This window comes from Gavialis gangeticus, unplaced genomic scaffold, assembly GCF_001723915.1.
Source record: "Gavialis gangeticus isolate Ggan-Ray unplaced genomic scaffold, GavGan_comp1, whole genome shotgun sequence".
In the NCBI taxonomy this organism is placed as follows: Eukaryota; Metazoa; Chordata; order Crocodylia; family Gavialidae; genus Gavialis; species Gavialis gangeticus.
In genome coordinates, this window is record NW_017728998.1 from 9,044,328 (window position 1) to 9,063,211 (window position 18,884).

The window sequence follows — 18,884 nt, forward strand, 5'->3', positions numbered from 1 at the left end:
TCCTCTGTTTCAAAGAGCTCAGAAAGACCACAGCAGGGCAGAATGTTTTTGACTCTATGGATTCCCATTTGAAATCCTTGGGTTTTATCTTGTGAACCATGTGCAGGTATTTGTAGTGCTGGAGTGATGTTGTAGCTAAAATAATCTAGGAATTAAGCAAGAGGCTAGGATTTGGGGGAGGGTTTGATATCTATTATTGAACCCAGTGCATAGTTGGGATAGACTTAGGCAAGCTTTCAAAGGTCTACCCCACCCATGCAGTGGGTTCAATAAAGGAGCTCACCCCCCACAGTCGCTGCGTGTCATGTAGATGTTTGCATACCTAACAGTACAGACATTGCACTTTGCCCTTAAAAGTATCTTGTGAGACCCCGTTTGAGAACTGTTGGTCTTACTTGACAATTAGCAGACTGTGGGATCACAAAGACTCTGTTTGCTGCTCACTATTCTTGCATCTCTCTAAATCAGCACCCCATCCTATTTACGTTACTGCCTGTCAGGTGCCTGGCCTGTGAGTCCTGCTCATGCAATCCAGACCAGTCGCCAGATTTGGAGTCAGGAGACAGATTTGTTATAGTCCAATGACATTCAGAGTATGAGTAATATAGCGAAGAGATGGAGGTCTATAAGAGCCGTTGCAAAAATATGTGAGCCATACCTCTGCATTTCCTCAGAGGTCCCCCTTCGTGGCTACATCCTCAAAAGCCCAGAGGTTGCGTGAGGAGCCAGAAGCAGAATAGAAACTTCCCTCACCAATTCAAGTTGTGGTAACCATGGCCATCTCATAGTTGCATGTCATCAGCATGTAAATACTTCCAACAGCGTGTCCCAAGTGAGGTGTTTTGTGTGTATGGAGAGAACAACCTTATCTTTATGCATGTGCAAAACAGGACAGACTGTTGCACCCTAATCTCAGAATGCCCTTGGTTCTCCAGCTATTATATTTAAGCAGAAATGTAGCACTCCTTTAGGGCGTATGTACGTTATGCCCCAGTGAGTGAGAAGCAATCTATTACTGGCAGAGATCTGGAAGAGAGGATTCCTATCTGGAGTAAGATGAAGAGAAGAGAGGGGAGTACAGGTCTGCAAATCACAGTGCCTTATGCTTAGGGTGACCATATTAATTTGAAGGAAATCTGGGAGAGGGTCTGTCCCCCCCACCCCGTCCCATCCCGTCCCTCCCACCTCTGACCCTGGCTCCCAGGAGCCCTGATGCTGGGGCAGGGCAGGGTGGGATAGTGCAGAGTCCTACATCCAGGCTCCATCCCCTCCATGCAGAGGCTAGTAGTGGCCCCTCTTGGGCACCCCCTGGGCTCCACCAGCCCTCACCACCACACGGCGCCTCCTCCCCGCCACCAGCAGCTCCCCAGGGCCACCACGTGCAGCCCAGGCCTCGGGAGTGGCTGCAGAAGCAGAGTGCAAGGCTGCCAGCAGCGGGCAGCCATCCTGGCTTGCCCCACGCAGATGCCCAAGCCCCAGTCCCCTCCCACAGCCCACCCTGCTCCATCCGACATGGGAATTTGCTTCAATTTTAGCCAACTGGCCAGGACAGCCTATGAAATCAGGGACTGTCCCGGCCAGACTGGGAAGTATGGTCACCCTGTATATGCTATATGCTACCCTCTACAATATGCAAGGTAAAAAGCAGCAGTCCAGGTGTTCTTTTTCCCAATTCATTGAATGCTAAGAGAGATTCAGTTTGATATTCCAGCACAGGACTATATTCTGGTCAAGACTCTAAAACATAGACGACCTGCCTCCTGCATTCACTGGTTGAAGTTTCTTATCGAGAGTTATATTGAATTTAACTTTTAGTGTCTTCTCTATCTCTTCATTGGGAAGAATTGTGGTTTCTACCAGGTCCATGTTCTGCTTGAAATTGAATTTTATCTCGGTGTATTTCCACCCAATTAATGCCCGGATCCCGTCAGTGGTCTGGAGGCTGCAGATGGACTTTGTTACAAAAATAGAATTGGGGGATGTCTGGAGATACGCACATTGAACCCTGAAATCTTCTATTTCTCGTGGTTCAAGGGTAAAAGCATAAATCTTCCTACAGTCACTTGCTTGCAGAGGGTCAGGCTTAGCGTCACTGTGGTTGGGAATGTATGCCTTCCTTTTGCTCTTCTCCAGATACCAGGTCCCCTTTTCTTCCAGGAATCGAAAGATGCCAGGAGTCTGGGGCTGGTCTTTCCCAGAAATTAGCTCCATGGGCTCCCACATTTGATAGACCATGCCAAAGCCTCCATCCACAATATAGGATTTCCCATCCTGGACCACTTTGAGAAGAAGATGATTATTTTCATCAGCATATGCATTATTTTCTGGGCTGAACACTTTTGCTCCTAAAAGAGTGAGATTATAGCCCAGTGTTTTCAAAACCCAGGATAACAGCTGGTTATTTTCTAGGCACCAGCCACCACGTTTCCTCCTCACTATTTTGTCATAAACTTGTTCTAACTCCAGCTCAACGGTGTCCCCGCTGTGGATGCTGAGGTTTTCAAAGGGCACAGCCCGGATGTGGTGCTGGAGGATTGCAGTTAAGGTCTCCAAGTCCAGGTTTTCACTGGGGCCTTTGTAAGAAATTCTGGTGAAATATTCCTGGATGTTCATGGTACCTGCAAAAGGACTAGAAAAGAACTGATTATGTTGAGGGTGGTTGTCACCACGTTTGTTGTACCAGGGCTCCTTTCCTGACTACCTGTTCAAAACGAGGCCGCTCCTTGCGAAGCCAAGACCAAAGAATAGCTTGGTAAGTATAAGTCTTAGAAATGGATGAATCCATTAGTATATTTTCCCACTGCACAAACATTATTTTTAAACATTTGTTTTACAGTGGTGTCTTGGGTTCCCAGCTGTTCTGGGGGCTTTGTGCATACATGTAACACAGAAGTCCTTCTCAAAAGGGCTTACAACCTATATAGAAAAAAATCCAGGAGTGGAGCAGAATTATTCCCATTTTACAAGTGAGCTGAGGCTCAAAAAAGTTACTTTGGGGTCAAGCTGGAGTGGGCAGTGGTAGACCTGAGCTCCAAAGAGTCTGAATCAATTAACTCAGAGCATAAGATTCAAAAAGATTGTTATAGTGCAGATTATTGATCCCACAGGCTCCAAGCAGTGTAGACAATCTGAACTTAAAATTCTCCCTATATGTCCAGTAAACATGTAGTTATAAAATATTGCTAGTAAATACTAGAAGCAGAATAGAGGCATCGCCACCTCAATTTTCATTTATGTTTAAATGTTACTTCCCCTAGCGTATAAGCATTCAAACCAGACACGATTATGATATCAATGTCCAGCAAAATGGGGGATGTCTTGCCCATCATCTGAGAGAAAGGGAAGGAAAGAAGGAAAATGCAAAGCAAGAGCAACACAAAGTATACAATTCCCGCAACTAAGACACAAGCAGTCGGTATCAGAAAACGAAATGCATGGAAAAGGGAGCTGTCACGTTCGGTGTTGCCAACTGCCCACGTACTAATCTTTGCTATGTGGTACCGGAGCTGTGAGTGATTTCAAATTTCTTCTGCAGGATTGAAGACTCGATTGCTTTCTAAAAGAGCTGTGTTTTCCAGGGCACAGCCTGCTGCCAGCCCCGGAGGGCTTTAACAACACAGGGATGCATTGTCTCAGTTGTCAGCCTACTTTCACCTCCCTTTGTTTCCCTTTTGGTCAAAGCAGAAAAAAACATTTCCTGCTAAGGAAAATATAGCAATGTTGCCGCTTTTGCTTCAAAGTTATGGGAACAACGATGACTTTGTTGTATACAAGCAGAGAAAACTTAGTGCTTGCAACAATCGAATCCAAGCATAGCACCTCTTTTTCCTAATTTCTCTGTCATTTGTGAGCATTTCCCCAGCACCCTTCACTGCGGCATCTGAACACGTCAGATGGTGTTCAGAGTTAAGCTGATGAGTGAAAAGAAAAGGCAGCTCGTGGCTGGAGAAAAAAGCATTGCTGGAATTGACTGAACTTTCACTTTGAGCTCCCACGTAACGTAGCCATTTCCTGCATGTGCATTTACCCAGCAGATTTGACTCGCTGGTTAAGAGCCAAGCAGTCACAAAGACCTGAGGCTTAAAAAGCACCTTACCTGTCAAATACGTTCAAACACAGGTGTATCAATTTTCACTCTCCTGCTTTTTTGGGACGAAACCACCTGGCTTAGGTTTTGGTCCTTGGTATAACAGAGCGGGGGGAGAGACGGTCGAACTCTGCTTCCCTTCAGAGACACTTCATGCTGTGTCACGTCACAGATGGGCAAAAGCCCAGGGAGGGCGGAGTTCAGTTATGGCAAGTTAGCAAAGTTCAGCTGCGCTAATTTGACAAGGGCACAAGCGTCATCGTTGTCAGGACACAAGCTGCCTTTATTTTTTATGTGATTGATCCCTTCTGGCTAGCTGCATGGGAAAGTTCTCTTTGCTTGTACATTTGACTATAATTCAAACCTCTCCAAAAACATGATTTCATTCAAGATGCACAACAACTGCTGGTAAAGGCAGAAATCTCAAGAAAAACTGATCTGGGAAAATTTCCATTTTTTTTTTCGGATCAAAAAAATGCCGAGTCCGGCGTGGCTGACGGCAAAGCTGTAAAGGACCAAGCTGGTGTTCAGAAATATTCAATAATAACGACGTGCAATTTTCCCTTCCACCTCATATGGGTCATCCTGCTCTGCATCACTGTTAACTCCCTCACAAGTCTCCAATATTTCTACGGGCTTGTACATTCATTTTCTGTCCTCGGTGATGTCTGAGCCGCCTCCTATTTTAGGACCATCAGCAACATTCATTAAAATGGTGATTGTTTGATCTAATGAGCAGAGATAATAAAGGAGTTTGTGTGTAAAAGGGGACCCCACAAACCTCACCTGATCTCACAATTGATTCTTTCTCCTTTCCATCAGTCACTAGCGTATCGGCCCAGGGGATCATGCTCATGCTCAAGCCGGGGTATCATCAAGGGGATGGAGCGTCCTGGCATACCTGAAAGTCTTCCGGGCAGCTTCAGCTTGTAAGTAGACCATATGATCACTGTCTTGAATCCAACACATGGATTTCATGCATTTCACTGCAGCACACGGACGCATTTCACTGTGTTATGGTCAGAGCCTTCTGTTCTTGCCGGGTCACATCCCAGGGCTGAATTGGAGAGGAAGCCAATGACCCAGCAGGCAGCCAGGAGTGAATTAAGTGCACCTGTATGCCACCCCTTTGGGGTGCTTTGGAAAGTCAGAGGTTGCTGGTCCTGGCTGGAGCCAGACTTATTGGATTTTTTGAAAGAATCAAGTCCCTCACGTATCTCATGTAGCTTTTAACCGCCTCCACAGTGTAGAGATGTCCATTGTAGACAGGTTCAGCTGTAGGACTGGCTGGAAGTAGGGATGGAAAGCCGTGGCTGCTTCCCCGCTCAAGCCACCACTTCAGAGCCAGCTCAGCACCGCTGCTGCTCCGCTTGCCGATTCATCCCAGCTTCCGAACACACTTAGCTCACTTCTGCTGTTGTGACACCTCAGTCTGAGGACAGAAATAAGCTGCAGACAGGACCCCAGCAATATCCCTGCTACAGGAGACCTGCATCTGTCATCACTAAAACGCCCAGGACTTTGGCATAACTGGAATTTGCCCTGCTTCTGTCTGTCCCTCTTGGTCACCACCGGGTGCTGACGGAGAATCCCCTTCGCTCCACGTGGTGGTTCAAAGGTGGCATTCCCTACCAGGAGTTCACAGCAAGCTCCCTATTTTTTTAGGGCTTTGGGTGAGCAGAACCGCCTGGGTGAGGAAAAGGATCTTAGCAGTTCTGGGTTGGGCATGTCATGGACTGAGGGCTGTCGTGTGAGAAACACGGAGGAGGGGAGAATGGCAGCAATCTAGAAACAAGATAATGAGGGCGATGAGGAAGAATTTAGCCTGGAGAGACAGGAGGCAAGTTTGGCTTTTACAGGCATCGTAAGTGCTCACAAAACCTGGGCATCCATAGCAGCGATTCTCAACCAGGCTGCCACGGTACGAACGCTTCCACCTGCGAACCACTGCGCAGGGGCCTAAAAATATGGCTCTAGTGTCCTGAGGTTTTGCATGATGTACATCACCTCGGGCTAAAAAACAATGCTGATGATGAGTCAAGTAAAGCCAGGAGGCTGGGTTTCTTATTTTGTCAAGTTTTATATTCATGCACCTGAACATTATTTATGACCACTAATAATGTGTTTTTAAAAGACCCTGAGCATAAGCAAATTTCATCGCTCCGTATGGCTGAACCCCAGATAAAGTGATAGCGGGATCTAGTGGTCATTAACATTTCACAGGAAATAGGAGGGTTGGAAGAACACATGCTGGAGGAGAGAATTTTAAACCGCGGTACCCAGAGTCTGACGAAGAGAAGGGAAAAAACAAAAAACAAAATGAACTGGATGTGGCTCTAATAATCTGACTAACCCTGTAATTCATTCAAAATAGGTTTGCAAGTGGCTGAGAATGCAAAAAGTGCAAAAGCATAATTGCGATTAGACTGTGTTAACCCACTGATTAACTCCCAATGCCAAAGAAGGCAATTACTTCAGAGAAATCCTGTGGATACATAGGATTTGCAGAAATGTTGCCTGCATCTGACTGAATCAGGAAGCTGAGAATAAAGGCTAATGTACCACCAAGCCGCCACCAAACCAAAATCAGTTGTAACACCAGAAGTCTAGACATAGAAAATAAATTATTCCATTTCTTCACTGTGCAGTCTTCAGCTCTGAGTTTGGCCACCTGGATATTTGTCTTATACTGCTGCTTCCATGCCTTTCTTCTTCCTGTTTCACCTTGTACACCAAACCAGATTAAGACACAGGAGAAGCATTGTTCAAAAAGGGAAGCTTGCTGTAACCTGATGCTCTCCCAGGGGTATAAACAGCACTAAGACCTGCAATGCTATTTGAATGCCCAAACAGGTTTAATTCCAAATATCCCCCTTCCAATCCCAGTGTTGCATTGCGGGGACAGCCACAAATTCAGTCCCACATCCCTGCCCCACCCCAAACAATCTCTTTGGCAATCAAAGTCTTGTGCCTTCCACAAATGCATGATTGAAACCAACCATTGTCACCGACCAAATGGCACGGTTTCAACTTCCAGCTGGCGATTCAGACTTCGCCAATGTGACCAGGGATAGAAACTGGGTCTTGTAGTTCTGGAAGTCTGTGGTGACCTGCTGGAGATAAAACACACATCCCTGTTTGCCAGCTCTGTAGCAGGCTCATTAACCATTATACATAGGCCAATCACTCCTGGAAGGACTACCACACTGAGCAGAAGGACGGCCCAACACAATGAGATCAGAGAGCAGCACCATCACCCCTGGGTTTGCAATGCTGGAGCTCTGGTGGGGGGTCAACATGCATCCCCTGAACCCATTCTTTAATGACCTGAGCATCAGGGCTGCGGACCCTGCAAAGCCGGTGGGCTCAGACCTTGGAGCCAGCACCTTGTACTGCTTCTACAGACAAGCAACCAAAGCGAAGTTGTTGGTGTAAGAAGCATCCAGCTCTTCCCCTTGCACTGGAAGGGAAGGCAGGTTCTTTAAAGCCCTGAAACAACCCCCTTTGAATCCATGGAAGGACTCCCACCGACATCAGAGTTACCTGGACAAGGTTTGGAGAAGGAGTAGGGATAGAAAGGGGCAGCGGGGAGGGAGGCGACAGGCTGGGCTGAAGTTGCAGAATATCCACCCTGATGAGGGGCTCCAACGAGGGCTGAGAGATTGACCCACACGAAACGTGCACTCCTCCAACCCTGGACAATGAAGTGGGAGTGGAGTGTATAATGGCAGGGCAGGTGGGGAGCGCTGAGAGAGCCACAGCTGGGAGAGGAGGGCTCAGGACTATTGCCAAGATCCCAAGGGAGGTGGGAGTCTCCTGTAATGTTGCTGCTTTCATTAGCTTGGCTTTCCCTAGTTTATCAACCCCCTTTCCTCTCTCCCCAGAAAAGCTCTCCTTGTTTCAGTCCCTTGGACTCATGCCTTGCCAATGGGGGAATATCACTCATCATGAGCACTCAGACTGGATCATTTTGTTTTCCAGGGCTCAACCCAGCATCCTTCAAGGGCCAGATTGTCTTTACGTTCCCCTCAGCGTCTGGAAACAGGAGGTGAATACTTGCATGAACACCCCCTGAAAGTCAAGTTGTGAGCATTGCCTTCACCCACATAGGTGTTGCTGGGCATAGGTACATTCTCAAGGTGCCTGAACTCTCTTATGCTTTCTATTCATTGGCCTCTCTAAAGACGTACATGCTTCATTTGTAATTTTGGCTGCACACAACATCTGGATCTATATTTCTAGCATCTGTCACACAGCAGTGTTGTTCTCGTGGTGCCAGGCCTGATGGGATTCCCTCATTCCTTCCTCTCCTGGACTGGGAAAAGTGTGGCCTAGGGGATTATTCAAGGAAATGATTATGTTGGGTCTTTCTTTGGCTTCCTCCTAGTTGAGCTACAACACCAGATCCCTGTTCTAGTGAATCCTTTGCAATGGCGTCATATATGCCTACCCACAAAGGTCAGGACAGCCCATATGCTCATCGGGAGACCTGTCCTGCCTCCCCTTGTGTTTTAAAGGCTGTGTTTGGTCAGGTCAGCTTCCTGCAAGCAAACTTGCTAGAAGTTGGGTGAATCCCCAGCTGCAGCCGTGATTCATCACCACCACCAACTTCTATTGATCAGTCGCGAACAAATGTGGTGTGGGCAGATTGACTAAGGGGCTGGAGCACCATTGATCATGCACGAAAGGAAACGGGACTTGCCCATCCTTAGATTATTGCTGATTCTTCATGCACAGTGCTCTCTGATTTCACTTATGTGGGTTTTAGAGGTCATAACAAGAATGGGGGTCTCTCTGTCTGGCTCCACATTGACCACTGTGATGGATTACCTACCGTCAGTGCAGGTTGGTTTAGAAAAGTTCACAATTTCAGACTTTCAGGAGCTCTTCTCTGTTTTCCCTTGTTATGAAAGTTTGGTATCCCAGCAGGGCAAACAGCATGGCTGTTGTGGATGGTATCCTCTTAAGTTGGGAGATCCTGCATGCTCTTTCTAGCTGTGGGCAATGTAGCTTTTCACTGGACTTTTGGTACACAGCAAAGACCTGTCACTGTCTGACAGTGCAGTATGCATTTGAGAGATGGGTAGTCAGATGGTGGGCTCTTAGTAGGCAACTTAAGGCAGGAGATGAATACCTAAGTTTATATTATGACTGCATGCTATGTTCTGCAAAAGATCTATGTGAACAAGAGAAAGCAACTCCCCAAGGGTAGAGAGGCAGAGGTAGAGAGATTCGCAGGATGTGAGCAGCCCGTGAGATGCTAGCTCCCAATGACAACCATCAGAAGCACGTGGTCCAGGAGACCTTTAGGAAAGATCTTAAAGGTTTCTATGTAGAGCTTGTGGGTTCTTGCCCGAAGGGCTTTGTATGTTTGAAGACAATGTAGCTATCAACTGCTTGGAAATCTCTGTGTGATGGATCTGCAGGGTTTGCTGTGCCCACTTCAGCTGCTCTCCTGAATCTTAAGTCTTGCACTTGTTCATTGCTTACCACATAGTAGACACAAGTTGGCTCTCTGGCCATTTTAGTCATGTGCTGTTTATGGTTTCTGGGATCTTGTGGATTTGAGACCTTTGGTTTAAACCCGGGCAATACAGGCTAAGACTGGCTCCTGGGCTATATGTGAGACAGACAAAGTCCCTTGCCTGTAAATGTAGGCAAGACAGAGGGAAATGAAACTTCATTCTGAGCAAAATCAAATAGTCTCATTTGTCTGTCCACCGCCTGTTCTGTTTTCACACTAAAAGTGGGTAAATATGAGCTTCCCAAACATCCTGAAGTAGGCAAACAAAGGTGGTGGTGGTGAAGAGACTTAGTTTAACATAAAAGGATTTAGCATTAAAATCCTGAGCAAGGGCTTACAGCTGCAGGGAGCAGACACTTCTCTCCAGGGTCAGCCGAGAGCATTCAGGTGTACTGCTACAGCAAGAGCCTAACACATGATTTAGGAGGCTCAGGAAGTGGGATTTGCACCACAAGCTGTTCTGTGTCTGATAAGAAGTAGCAGTGCCGAGGGCCTTGAATTTGAAACAGTTTGGGGAACCGATTGTGCTTTGGTGCACTCTTGCAGATCCTGCCAGCTTCAGAATCAGATCAAATCCCTTTCCTGCCAACTCCCTTGTGACAGAGATACCCTTCTTTCTCCTTGTCCTGCTTTAGAAACTCTCTTCACTCCTAAGCAACCCTTGCGCACATCACGAATGCATCTACGTGCTCCAGGAACATCTGCTGCTCTGTTCTTTTCCCTCTGTACCCTCAGGGTCACCAGATGTTTTGTGGGGGTGAACACCAGTGTCCTCAAGTGTCTGGGACCTGCAGATTGCAACGTCCACAGCCCTCACATCAGCGATAGCTCTAGATCTGGTTCCTGAGCCTGTTACTAAGGATGGGGGTCCTACAACTTCACTTCATCGCACTGGAGAATAAGCTCTGTGACTTCAGAAGAGGTCTTGTGGCATAACAAGCAAGCATGACAAAACATTAACTGGGGACACCGTAGATGAAATTCCAACATATTGATTCCTGGAGTGTCCAAGCCCAAAAAGTAAGAGCCTGACCACATGGCAGAACTTATGAACTGGGGGGTATCCAGGTTGAAGCCGTATTGGTCTAGAGGAAGAGGCAGTCAGGACTTGTAGTAGAGATGATATCTTTTATTAGACCAACAAGATTTTTGCAACTAAAGACATTTTTTGCAGAAATCATGTTGGGCTAATAAAAGGTATCATCTCTACTGTGAGTCCTGATTGCCTTTTGAACAGGGAGGGAACATTTGTTCTCTGTCAGGCCAAGAGTAGAAGACGACCTACTGGTAAATAAAATGGAAAGGACTGTGGGACAGCAATTAGCAACCACTTAATTTAGGATTTAGGATTCTGCCTGCTGAAGTCATGTGAAGCAAAAAGCAGGCGACAGGCTGCAGTGAGCGTGACAGATGGAGCAAGGAGCTCCTTGAGATAGGACCGCTGTCAGGCACTTTTGGCTGGTTCCCTGGGCCTGTGTTTGGGAATGTGACCAAAGGATCCAGTGGTTCTGCACAAGTAATCCCGCTCCTATTGCCCTGTCTGCAGTCACTATGGAACCATAAATGCCTGTCATAGTTTCATAGATGTTAGGGGCTGGAAGAGACCTTACAGATCGTCACGTCCAGCCCCCTACACTTGGGCAGGAAAGACCGCCAGATGACCCCAGCAAGATGGGCATCAAGATGCTTTTTGAAGATCGCCAGGGTAGACGACTGTACCACCTTTGTGGGGAGCCTTTGAGTGCTGGGAACTTTGGTCTTTCTCCACCTCAATGTGCCAGCTGTAAATTAGGAGTAGCGGCACTTCCCTTCCTGCAGAGATGTTGTAAGGATTGAGATAAATCTGTATCTACTGGAGGAACTGTTTGAGATCCCCTGACTAATCCCCTTAGGATATTATGTGTAATGGGGCATTGCTAATTGGACTTTGGGACAAACCTATTGGAACAGCTAAGCTCTTGGTCCGGTCATAGGAGAGGAAACATTATTCTGCCGAGAGGCAATATTTCACATTTGTTTCTTTAACCACATTAAAATGACGACAGCTTGATATGTCAGTTGTGTCTTTCAAATGACACCACAGACTGTAGTAATAAGGCATAATACCTATTAGCTATGGGATTCATATCCCCTTAAGGGAAGGAGTCTCCTGATAAAGGTCCCAGGTGAAAGAAAGCTGATACTCTGGTCGATTTTAGTGCAAAGATTTAGCTGGACGTTCTTTTTTAAATTGATTAAAAAGAACGATTTTACTCCCTGGATTTTCACTTGTAACATCTCTGAATGGCAGATCAATTAAAACAGCAAACATTGGTTCTCCTTATACAGGAAAGTAACTCCATTGACTTATGTATTGACCGTTCACAAGTGAGGTTTTGCAAGACAGTGACCCCAGTTTAAAAGCAATATATACAATGGCTGATGATTCAGATGAAATGTACCCACCACAGCAACAATGGAGCAGCAATCTTATTTTAAAAGGCAGGTAATCCTAAAATATTTCTCACGAAACAAACAATTTTGAAAAATATATTGACTAATGAAAATTAATTGTCTTTTAACCGGGGAAAATCTGAGTTAATTCCATCAGTGAAAATGGTTTTAAAAAGCAGGCTTAATTTATATTTTTTATAAATGCTGTCATTTCCATCAAAATTGGTCCCTACATGCTCAGGCCATGAAGAGCCTGGAGGCTGTGTCAAGACTCAGTAGCAGGTCAATAAACGTCCCATTAGCTGTCTGCTTTTCAGACTGCAAACGTGGCAGTAAATTAATGTTTTAGTTTGGCCATGTGCTGGGTCTAAATCCCTGATGCGCAATGTGTTGATGCAGAGCCACAGGTGGGAACCAGCAGATTTAAGAAACACTGTGCCCTATCATTCAAGCGTAGCGGGGGCTTGCATCGTCTTTCTGCATTGATATTCCTTGGGCAGTTGTATGGAAGGAGAAGCAGAGAATAGGCAAAGACTTGCCTTCAGTTCCCAGCGCAACAGCCAGTGCAGCCAAGCTTGGCCCAAGTAGGAAGCAAATTGTGACTGGTATACACATCTGGAGCAAAGGAAGAAGTGTGGAAGGAAGTGGAGCTGTGAGAATCAACATTTCTTTCCTACAGTGGCATGACTATGTGCCATCCTTCTCATTACCCACGATGAACAGTGATAACATAGGCCTTAGGTGATTTGAAATCAACCGGATGCTGAGAGAGATTCTGTCCGATGTTACCCCGTGGGATTAGAGTCTGGCCAAGTGGTGAAATACAGATGACTTGCCTTTATTCACTGGTTGAAGTTTCTTATCTAGAGTAATATTGAATTTGTCTTTCAGTGTCTTCTCCACCTCTTCGTCGGGAAGAATTGTGGCTACTACCAGATCCATGTTCTCCCTGTAGTTGTATTTTATCTCAGTATATCTCCACCCAATTAAGGACCGCATCCCGCTGGCAGTCTGGAGGCTGCAGATGGACTTTCGTACCAACACAAAATCTGGAGATGTCTGGCCATCCACATTCAAGGCCCTGAAATCTTCTATCTCTCGTGGCTCAAGGGTAAAGATGTAAACCTTACTGTAGTCATTTGTTTGCAGCAGATGAACCTTCGAGTGGCCATGGCTGGGAAAGTATGCCAGCCTTTTTCTCTTCTCCAGGTGCCAGGTCCCCTTCTCTTCCAGAAAGCGAAAGGTGCCAGGAGTCTGAGGCTGGTCTTTCCCAGAAATCAGCTCCATGGGCTCCCACATTTGATAGACTGCCCCAAACCCGCCATCCATAATGTAGGATTTGTCAGCAAGGGCCACTTTTAACAGAAGGTGATTCAGATGATCAGCATATGCCTTGTCATCTGGGTCGTACACTTTTCCTCCCAAAAGAGTGACATTAAATCCCAGTGTTTTCAGAGCCCAGAACAACAGCTGGTTACTTTCCAAGCACCAGCCACCACGATTCCTCCTCACTATTTTGTTATACACTGCCTCTAACTCCAGCGCAATGGTTTCCCCGCAGTGGATGCTGAGGTTTTTCAAAGGGCACAGCCCGGATGTGGTGCTGGAGGATTGCAGTTAAGGTCTCCAAGTCCAGGTTTTCACTGGGGCCTTTGTAAGAAATTCTGGTGAAATATTCCTGGATGTTCATGGTGCCTGCAAAAAAAGCTGGAAAAGAAATGGTTATGTTCTAAGTGCATGTCACCCCAGTCGTTGTGTTACGGTTCCTTTGCTCACTACCTAATTCAACTGGCAAGCCCCTTATAAAATCAGGCCCTGTGAAGTGCCTGAATAGCTTAGCACAGCCTACCACATTGAGAATAAATCTTAAAAATGAATTAACCCTAATGTATATTCTCCAGCTGCGTCAATGTTAGTTTGGTGCTGCTGCTGTCATTCTACAGTCCGGTTTGGAGGTCCCTACTGTGCCGAGTACTTCATGCATACGTTTAATACAGACTTCCTGCTCAGAAGGACTTACAATCTCAATAGGAGAGAGCAAAAATAGGAATAGGATCATTCTCGTGTTACAAGTGATAGGAGCTGTGGCTCCAAGAGACTAGGAAACAGTAGGCGTCATGAACTAGAAGCAGATTAGACTCAGTGCTACCAGCTGAGAGCTCCCTGGGATTTTTCTCTTTTGTATCTCCATTTCTCTCCCTTTGGTGGAACTGGCTGGAGTGGGGGTTTTTTCCAGCCATCATCATCATCCGGGTTGATTTCCCAGCTGTAGACCATGTCCACAGCAGGCATCCATAGCAGAACACGAGGTTGAGCTGGGAGGCTCAGATGCACTAACTCTTCCTATTCCCCATTCAGTTTTCAGAGGAAGCCAGCAGATCCTGTCCCTCAAAATCAATCTATGAGAAGAAGGCTGATTTACAAGCTCACCTAGAAGAGCATGGCTATCTCCATCTGCCCTGTTGCTCCTGAAAGATGTAGGAACTCTAGCCCCTGGAAACCCAGTCCACCCAGAGCTAAGGAAAGCTCCCAACTTCATCACCCAGACTTCAAGAATCCCAAAAAAGACGAGGACCTCCAGCTTCCCACTGCAGAAAGGATGAAAAATGAGCAAGCCACCTGTAGCTGAAGATCCAGTCAAGGGGAGCAAGCTAGCTGACTAGCCCAACATCTATCTGGGTAGAGAGCTTTAGCAAGAGGCAACTGCTTAAAATTACAGTATTTGATGAGTAACACCATAAGGAAGCCAGTGGCTAGTGGGAATGAACCAAGTGGCCTGTAGTGAGTTTGAGACGTATACACACTTGGATATTTTCATGTAAGGTCTAGAGAGTTTGACTCACTAAATATCAGCCAATACAGAGTGCAATATAATGAATGACTGTTACAGTCATTCACTGTCACTGTTGACCCAGCAGGACTCTCAGGGATCTGAACGTAACATTCTCCCTAAATGCCCAGGTAAGAAGTGGATATGGTATGAAACTCTGTTAATAAATTATAGAAATAGAATAGAAGTTTCTCCTCCTTGATTTTCCCATTGCTCTAAAACTGACATCAAATCAGATAGACGTATTTAAAAGGGAAGGAAATGCCCAGAATGTAAGCCAAGAGTAACAAATGTATAAAATTCCCTAATAAATTCTCTAATAAAAGATATCACCTCTGCCAAGAGTTCCGATTGCTTTTGCCTGCAGACCAACACGGCTACAACCTGTATCCCTGAAACATGGAAGATATAAAAATTAGGCGCTTTGAACTGAAAACTTCATAATTTTACAAGAAGGAAGCAAAATTCAACACCTTGAAATCTGGAAAACTGACACCCCTGCTCCAGCCTTCGGTCTCAAGCCAAATTTGCATGCTCATAGAGCAGCCTCAGCACAAGAGAAATTCTTTGCCCGGGAAAGCCTTCCATCACCCATCCTCCTGTGAAGTATGAAACATCATAACAAGAAAGAAGCAACATTCAATGCCCTGCTTACCATCAGACAGCTGTGAGGTCAATAGGCTGCTCCAACCTTTCTCTGCCCCTTGCATAAAATGAACTTTTCCAACCAGGAGATCTTACACTACCTTTCAGGTCTCCTGAAAAATAGGAATTTTCATTTCCACCTGGGAGACAATCTTTACAATCTTTGTAAAGGTGCCCGAGGAAGGGCTCATGTGCCCAAAAGCTTGCAAATAAATAACATTTTTTTTGCAACAATCGAGTTGGTGTAATAAAAGATATCACCTCTACCAAGAGTTCTGATTGCTAAAATCTCTGAAGTCACTCATTATGAGGATCAGAAAATGCCTGTATTGCTTGTGGCTTCAGTAAAGGAGCTATATTTTATGTTCAGGAAAAGTAAAGGAGACTGATAGAAGGGTCTCCAGCTGTGTTGTCTGGAGTCTTTGCTTCTAGCCAATTCCCCAAAGCCAGTTTTCTTCAGCCAACAGGGTTACAATTATAAAAGACGCTGAAAGGGTCAATATACTTACAGGATCTGCTCAGAACCTATGAAAAAATGAGTTGTAAGTACCTCAGCGTTGCAAAACTCATTCATATAAATATTTGCCATCCGGTACTGAGGTGTGACAGGACCTGTGCCCAGAGTCACTGTAGCACCCTCCAGCAGATGCATGACTCCTGCCTCCTCCAGTCCCTCGGGGTACCCTTCCCGACTGCTCGCCTGCCATATGTTGATGTTGTAAAAGGAAAAAAAGTTGGGAGCCTACCCCAAAGGAGTCCAGTCTACTCTTTATATTTATTTAGTGAACACAAATCCACAAATCATGGCTTTGCTTTCAGAGTGCTTTGGTGCCTGCAAGGGGTTCTCGTGCAGCCACCCTCTCTGGAGACCTCAATTCCCTGCAAAATGATCCCCCTCACTCCCCTTTCTGCTCCAAGGCATTTGGCTTTTCTATCTACCCCAGGATGCTGCCCTATCTGAGTCAGGTGACTTACTAGCCCATACAGATGCTCACCTTTAGGTCTAATGAGCAGCTTGGTCTTCCCTATTGCAGCATGCAGCCCCTGTCTCAGCTGCCGACCTGCCTGCACCGCCTACTATGTTTGCCCAGCTTTCAGCAACAGGAGCCTCTATTACATGGAGCACTGACAGGTCAAGTTCTCAAGTTATCTCCTGCAAGCTTGTGGACTAGCTGCCTTATGTTCTCACTTCTCTCTTATACTGACTTGCCTGAACTTCCCCTTTCAACTCTCATGCAATGCAGTCAATTGCTGCAAGGTTTGTTCACACCATATATTTGGCTCCCTGTTGATGAACTGCTCAGCCACAAAGACTCCAGGTTTTAAGTGTCTTACCTGTAAAATAAATTCAGCTGCAGGTGTATCCTTTTTCACTCTTCTGCTTTTTGGAGGGTAAACAAGTTGGCTCAGTTGCAGAGGCAACCAGTTCTGCTCCTCTTCAGGGACACATCATCTTTTGTCACATCTCACAAATCAGTAACAAACTTTAAAAGCCAGGAGGAGGTGGAGATTACATGTAGGATTACCTTGAACAAAGAGAGGAGCAGGATCTCAGGTTTCAGATGGTAAAGTTTGCTTCTTCCTTGTAAAATTGTGGAGATTTCATTTTAAAAAATCGGCTAAAATTCAATATCGTCCACGTGCTAGGTATCCAAGTTGTAGCCATGTCGGTCTAGAGTCAAAAGCAGGGGTGGGCAATTATTTTGGGCGGAAGGCCACTTACTGAGTTTTGGCAAGCCATCGAGGGCCACACAACAGGCAGCCCAGGGCAGATGACTATTAATTTTCTAATTTCTTTAGGGGCCCCGCGGGCTGGATAGAATGGCTTGGTGGGCCACATCTGGCTCGCGGGCCACATTTTGCCCACCCCTGGTCAAAAGGAATCAGAACTCAAGGTAATTTACACCATCACAGAGCCCAGAGACACCTCACCACGTAACAAATTACGGCCCAGAAGAGCATCCCATCCTTTTTCTCTTCTGTGAAATATCAAACATCATAACCAGAAGGAAATATGACCACATCCTGCTTGCCACCAAACAACTTCAAGGTAAACCAACTATTCTAACTTTTCTCTGAGCCTAACCTGTATAAAATGCACTGTACCAAACAGGAGATTTTACCACGCCTTCAACTCTCCTATGAAATATCAACTTTCATTTCTACCTGGGAGAATTTTTCCAATCTTTTCCCCTATGCCTGAAGAAGGGTGCTTGTGCTCAAAAGGTTGCAATTAAACCCTTTTTTTTGCAAAAATCTAGTCGCTCCAATAAAAAGATATCACCTCTATCATGAGTGCTCCAATAAAAAGATATCACCTCTATAATGAGTCCTGATTCCTTTTGCCTCTAGACCAATGCAGCTACAACCGGGATACCTGTCACATACCTCATGGCCTTTAACTGCCTCCACAGTATAGAGATGTCCATTCTAGATCAGTTCATCTGTGGGACTGGCTGGAACCAGCATCCAGTTGAGGGCTATTCTTCATTTTACGAAAGACCTCTACATTCCCCCCACATATTTCCCCTTTTTATCCCTACTCCTTCTCCAAAACTTGTACAGACAACACTGGGAGTTGGGAGGCAACAGTGGGATATCAGCAGGGGTCCTTCCAAGGCAACATTGGGATATCGATGGGAGTCCTTCCCAGGCATCACTGGGATGTCAATTGGAGTCCTTCCCAGGTAATGATGGGATATCAGTGGGAATCCGTCCATGGATTTCAAGAGGTTTTCAGGGCCTGAAAGAATCTGCATTCCCTTCCAATGCAAGAAAAAGAGCTGGATGCTTCTCTCACCAAAAACTTGTCTTTGGTTGGCTGTGTTTAGGTGCTGGCTCCAAGGTCTGAGCTCACTGGCTTAACAGTGTCCCCATCCCTATTGATCAAGTCACTAAGAAATGGCTTCAAGTGCTGTACTTTGCCCCCTCTACTATGATATTTACACCACAGACCCAGCAGTGGTGATGCTGCAACCTGTTCTTATTAAGTTGGTCACTCCCCGCTCCCCTCAGAGTGGTCTTCTTTCCCCTTCTCATGGCGATTGGCCTAAATATGGTATCTAATGAGTAGGGATCCTGGTTTTTCCTGATAAAAAAAAATCACAAATTTTCTGATAAAAAATGGCAAGTTCTCTGATAAAAACCCAAAAATCCTTGATTAAAATTAAAGGCCCCCCACAGCACCCCTAACACAAACACAGACACACACATACATACACATACACACACACACCAGCAGGTAAGTGTATGTAGGGGAAGGGATGGGGTAGGTAGAAGGGAAGGGAAGGGAAGGGAAGGGAAGGGAAGGGAAGGGAAGGGAAGGGGGTGGGCAGATCCAGATCAAGAATGGGGGCGGGGGGGAA

The 18,884-nt window shown here is 45.9% G+C and overlaps 3 protein-coding genes across 3 annotated transcripts in view; all 3 read right to left on the reverse strand.

Moving 5' to 3' along the window:
* Positions 1 to 4,179, reverse strand: part of LOC109289460 (arylamine N-acetyltransferase, pineal gland isozyme NAT-10-like) — a 23,059-nt gene extending 18,880 nt beyond the window's left edge. Inside the window, exon 1 of the mRNA XM_019505473.1 lies at positions 4,097 to 4,179. The gene's annotated coding sequence lies outside the window, so the exon portion shown is untranslated. The remainder of the gene's footprint in view (positions 1 to 4,096) is intronic.
* Positions 1,231 to 4,184, reverse strand: LOC109289459 (arylamine N-acetyltransferase, pineal gland isozyme NAT-3-like). Its single transcript, XM_019505471.1, has 2 exons — positions 4,097 to 4,184; positions 1,231 to 2,629 (listed from the first exon to the last, which is right to left on the reverse strand). The coding sequence occupies exon 2, from the start codon at positions 2,611 to 2,613 to the stop codon at positions 1,738 to 1,740; it is 876 nt and encodes a 291-aa protein (XP_019361016.1). The 5' UTR covers positions 2,614 to 2,629; positions 4,097 to 4,184; the 3' UTR covers positions 1,231 to 1,737.
* A 7,696-nt stretch (positions 4,185 to 11,880) lies between these two features.
* On the reverse strand, positions 11,881 to 16,910 carry LOC109289318 (arylamine N-acetyltransferase, pineal gland isozyme NAT-3-like). The gene is given in 3 exon segments (XM_019505309.1): positions 11,881 to 13,619; positions 13,621 to 13,751; positions 16,855 to 16,910. Coding segments are annotated over 2 exon segments (891 nt in total). The 5' UTR covers positions 13,735 to 13,751; positions 16,855 to 16,910; the 3' UTR covers positions 11,881 to 12,842.
* Between the last annotated feature and the right edge of the window lie 1,974 nt (positions 16,911 to 18,884).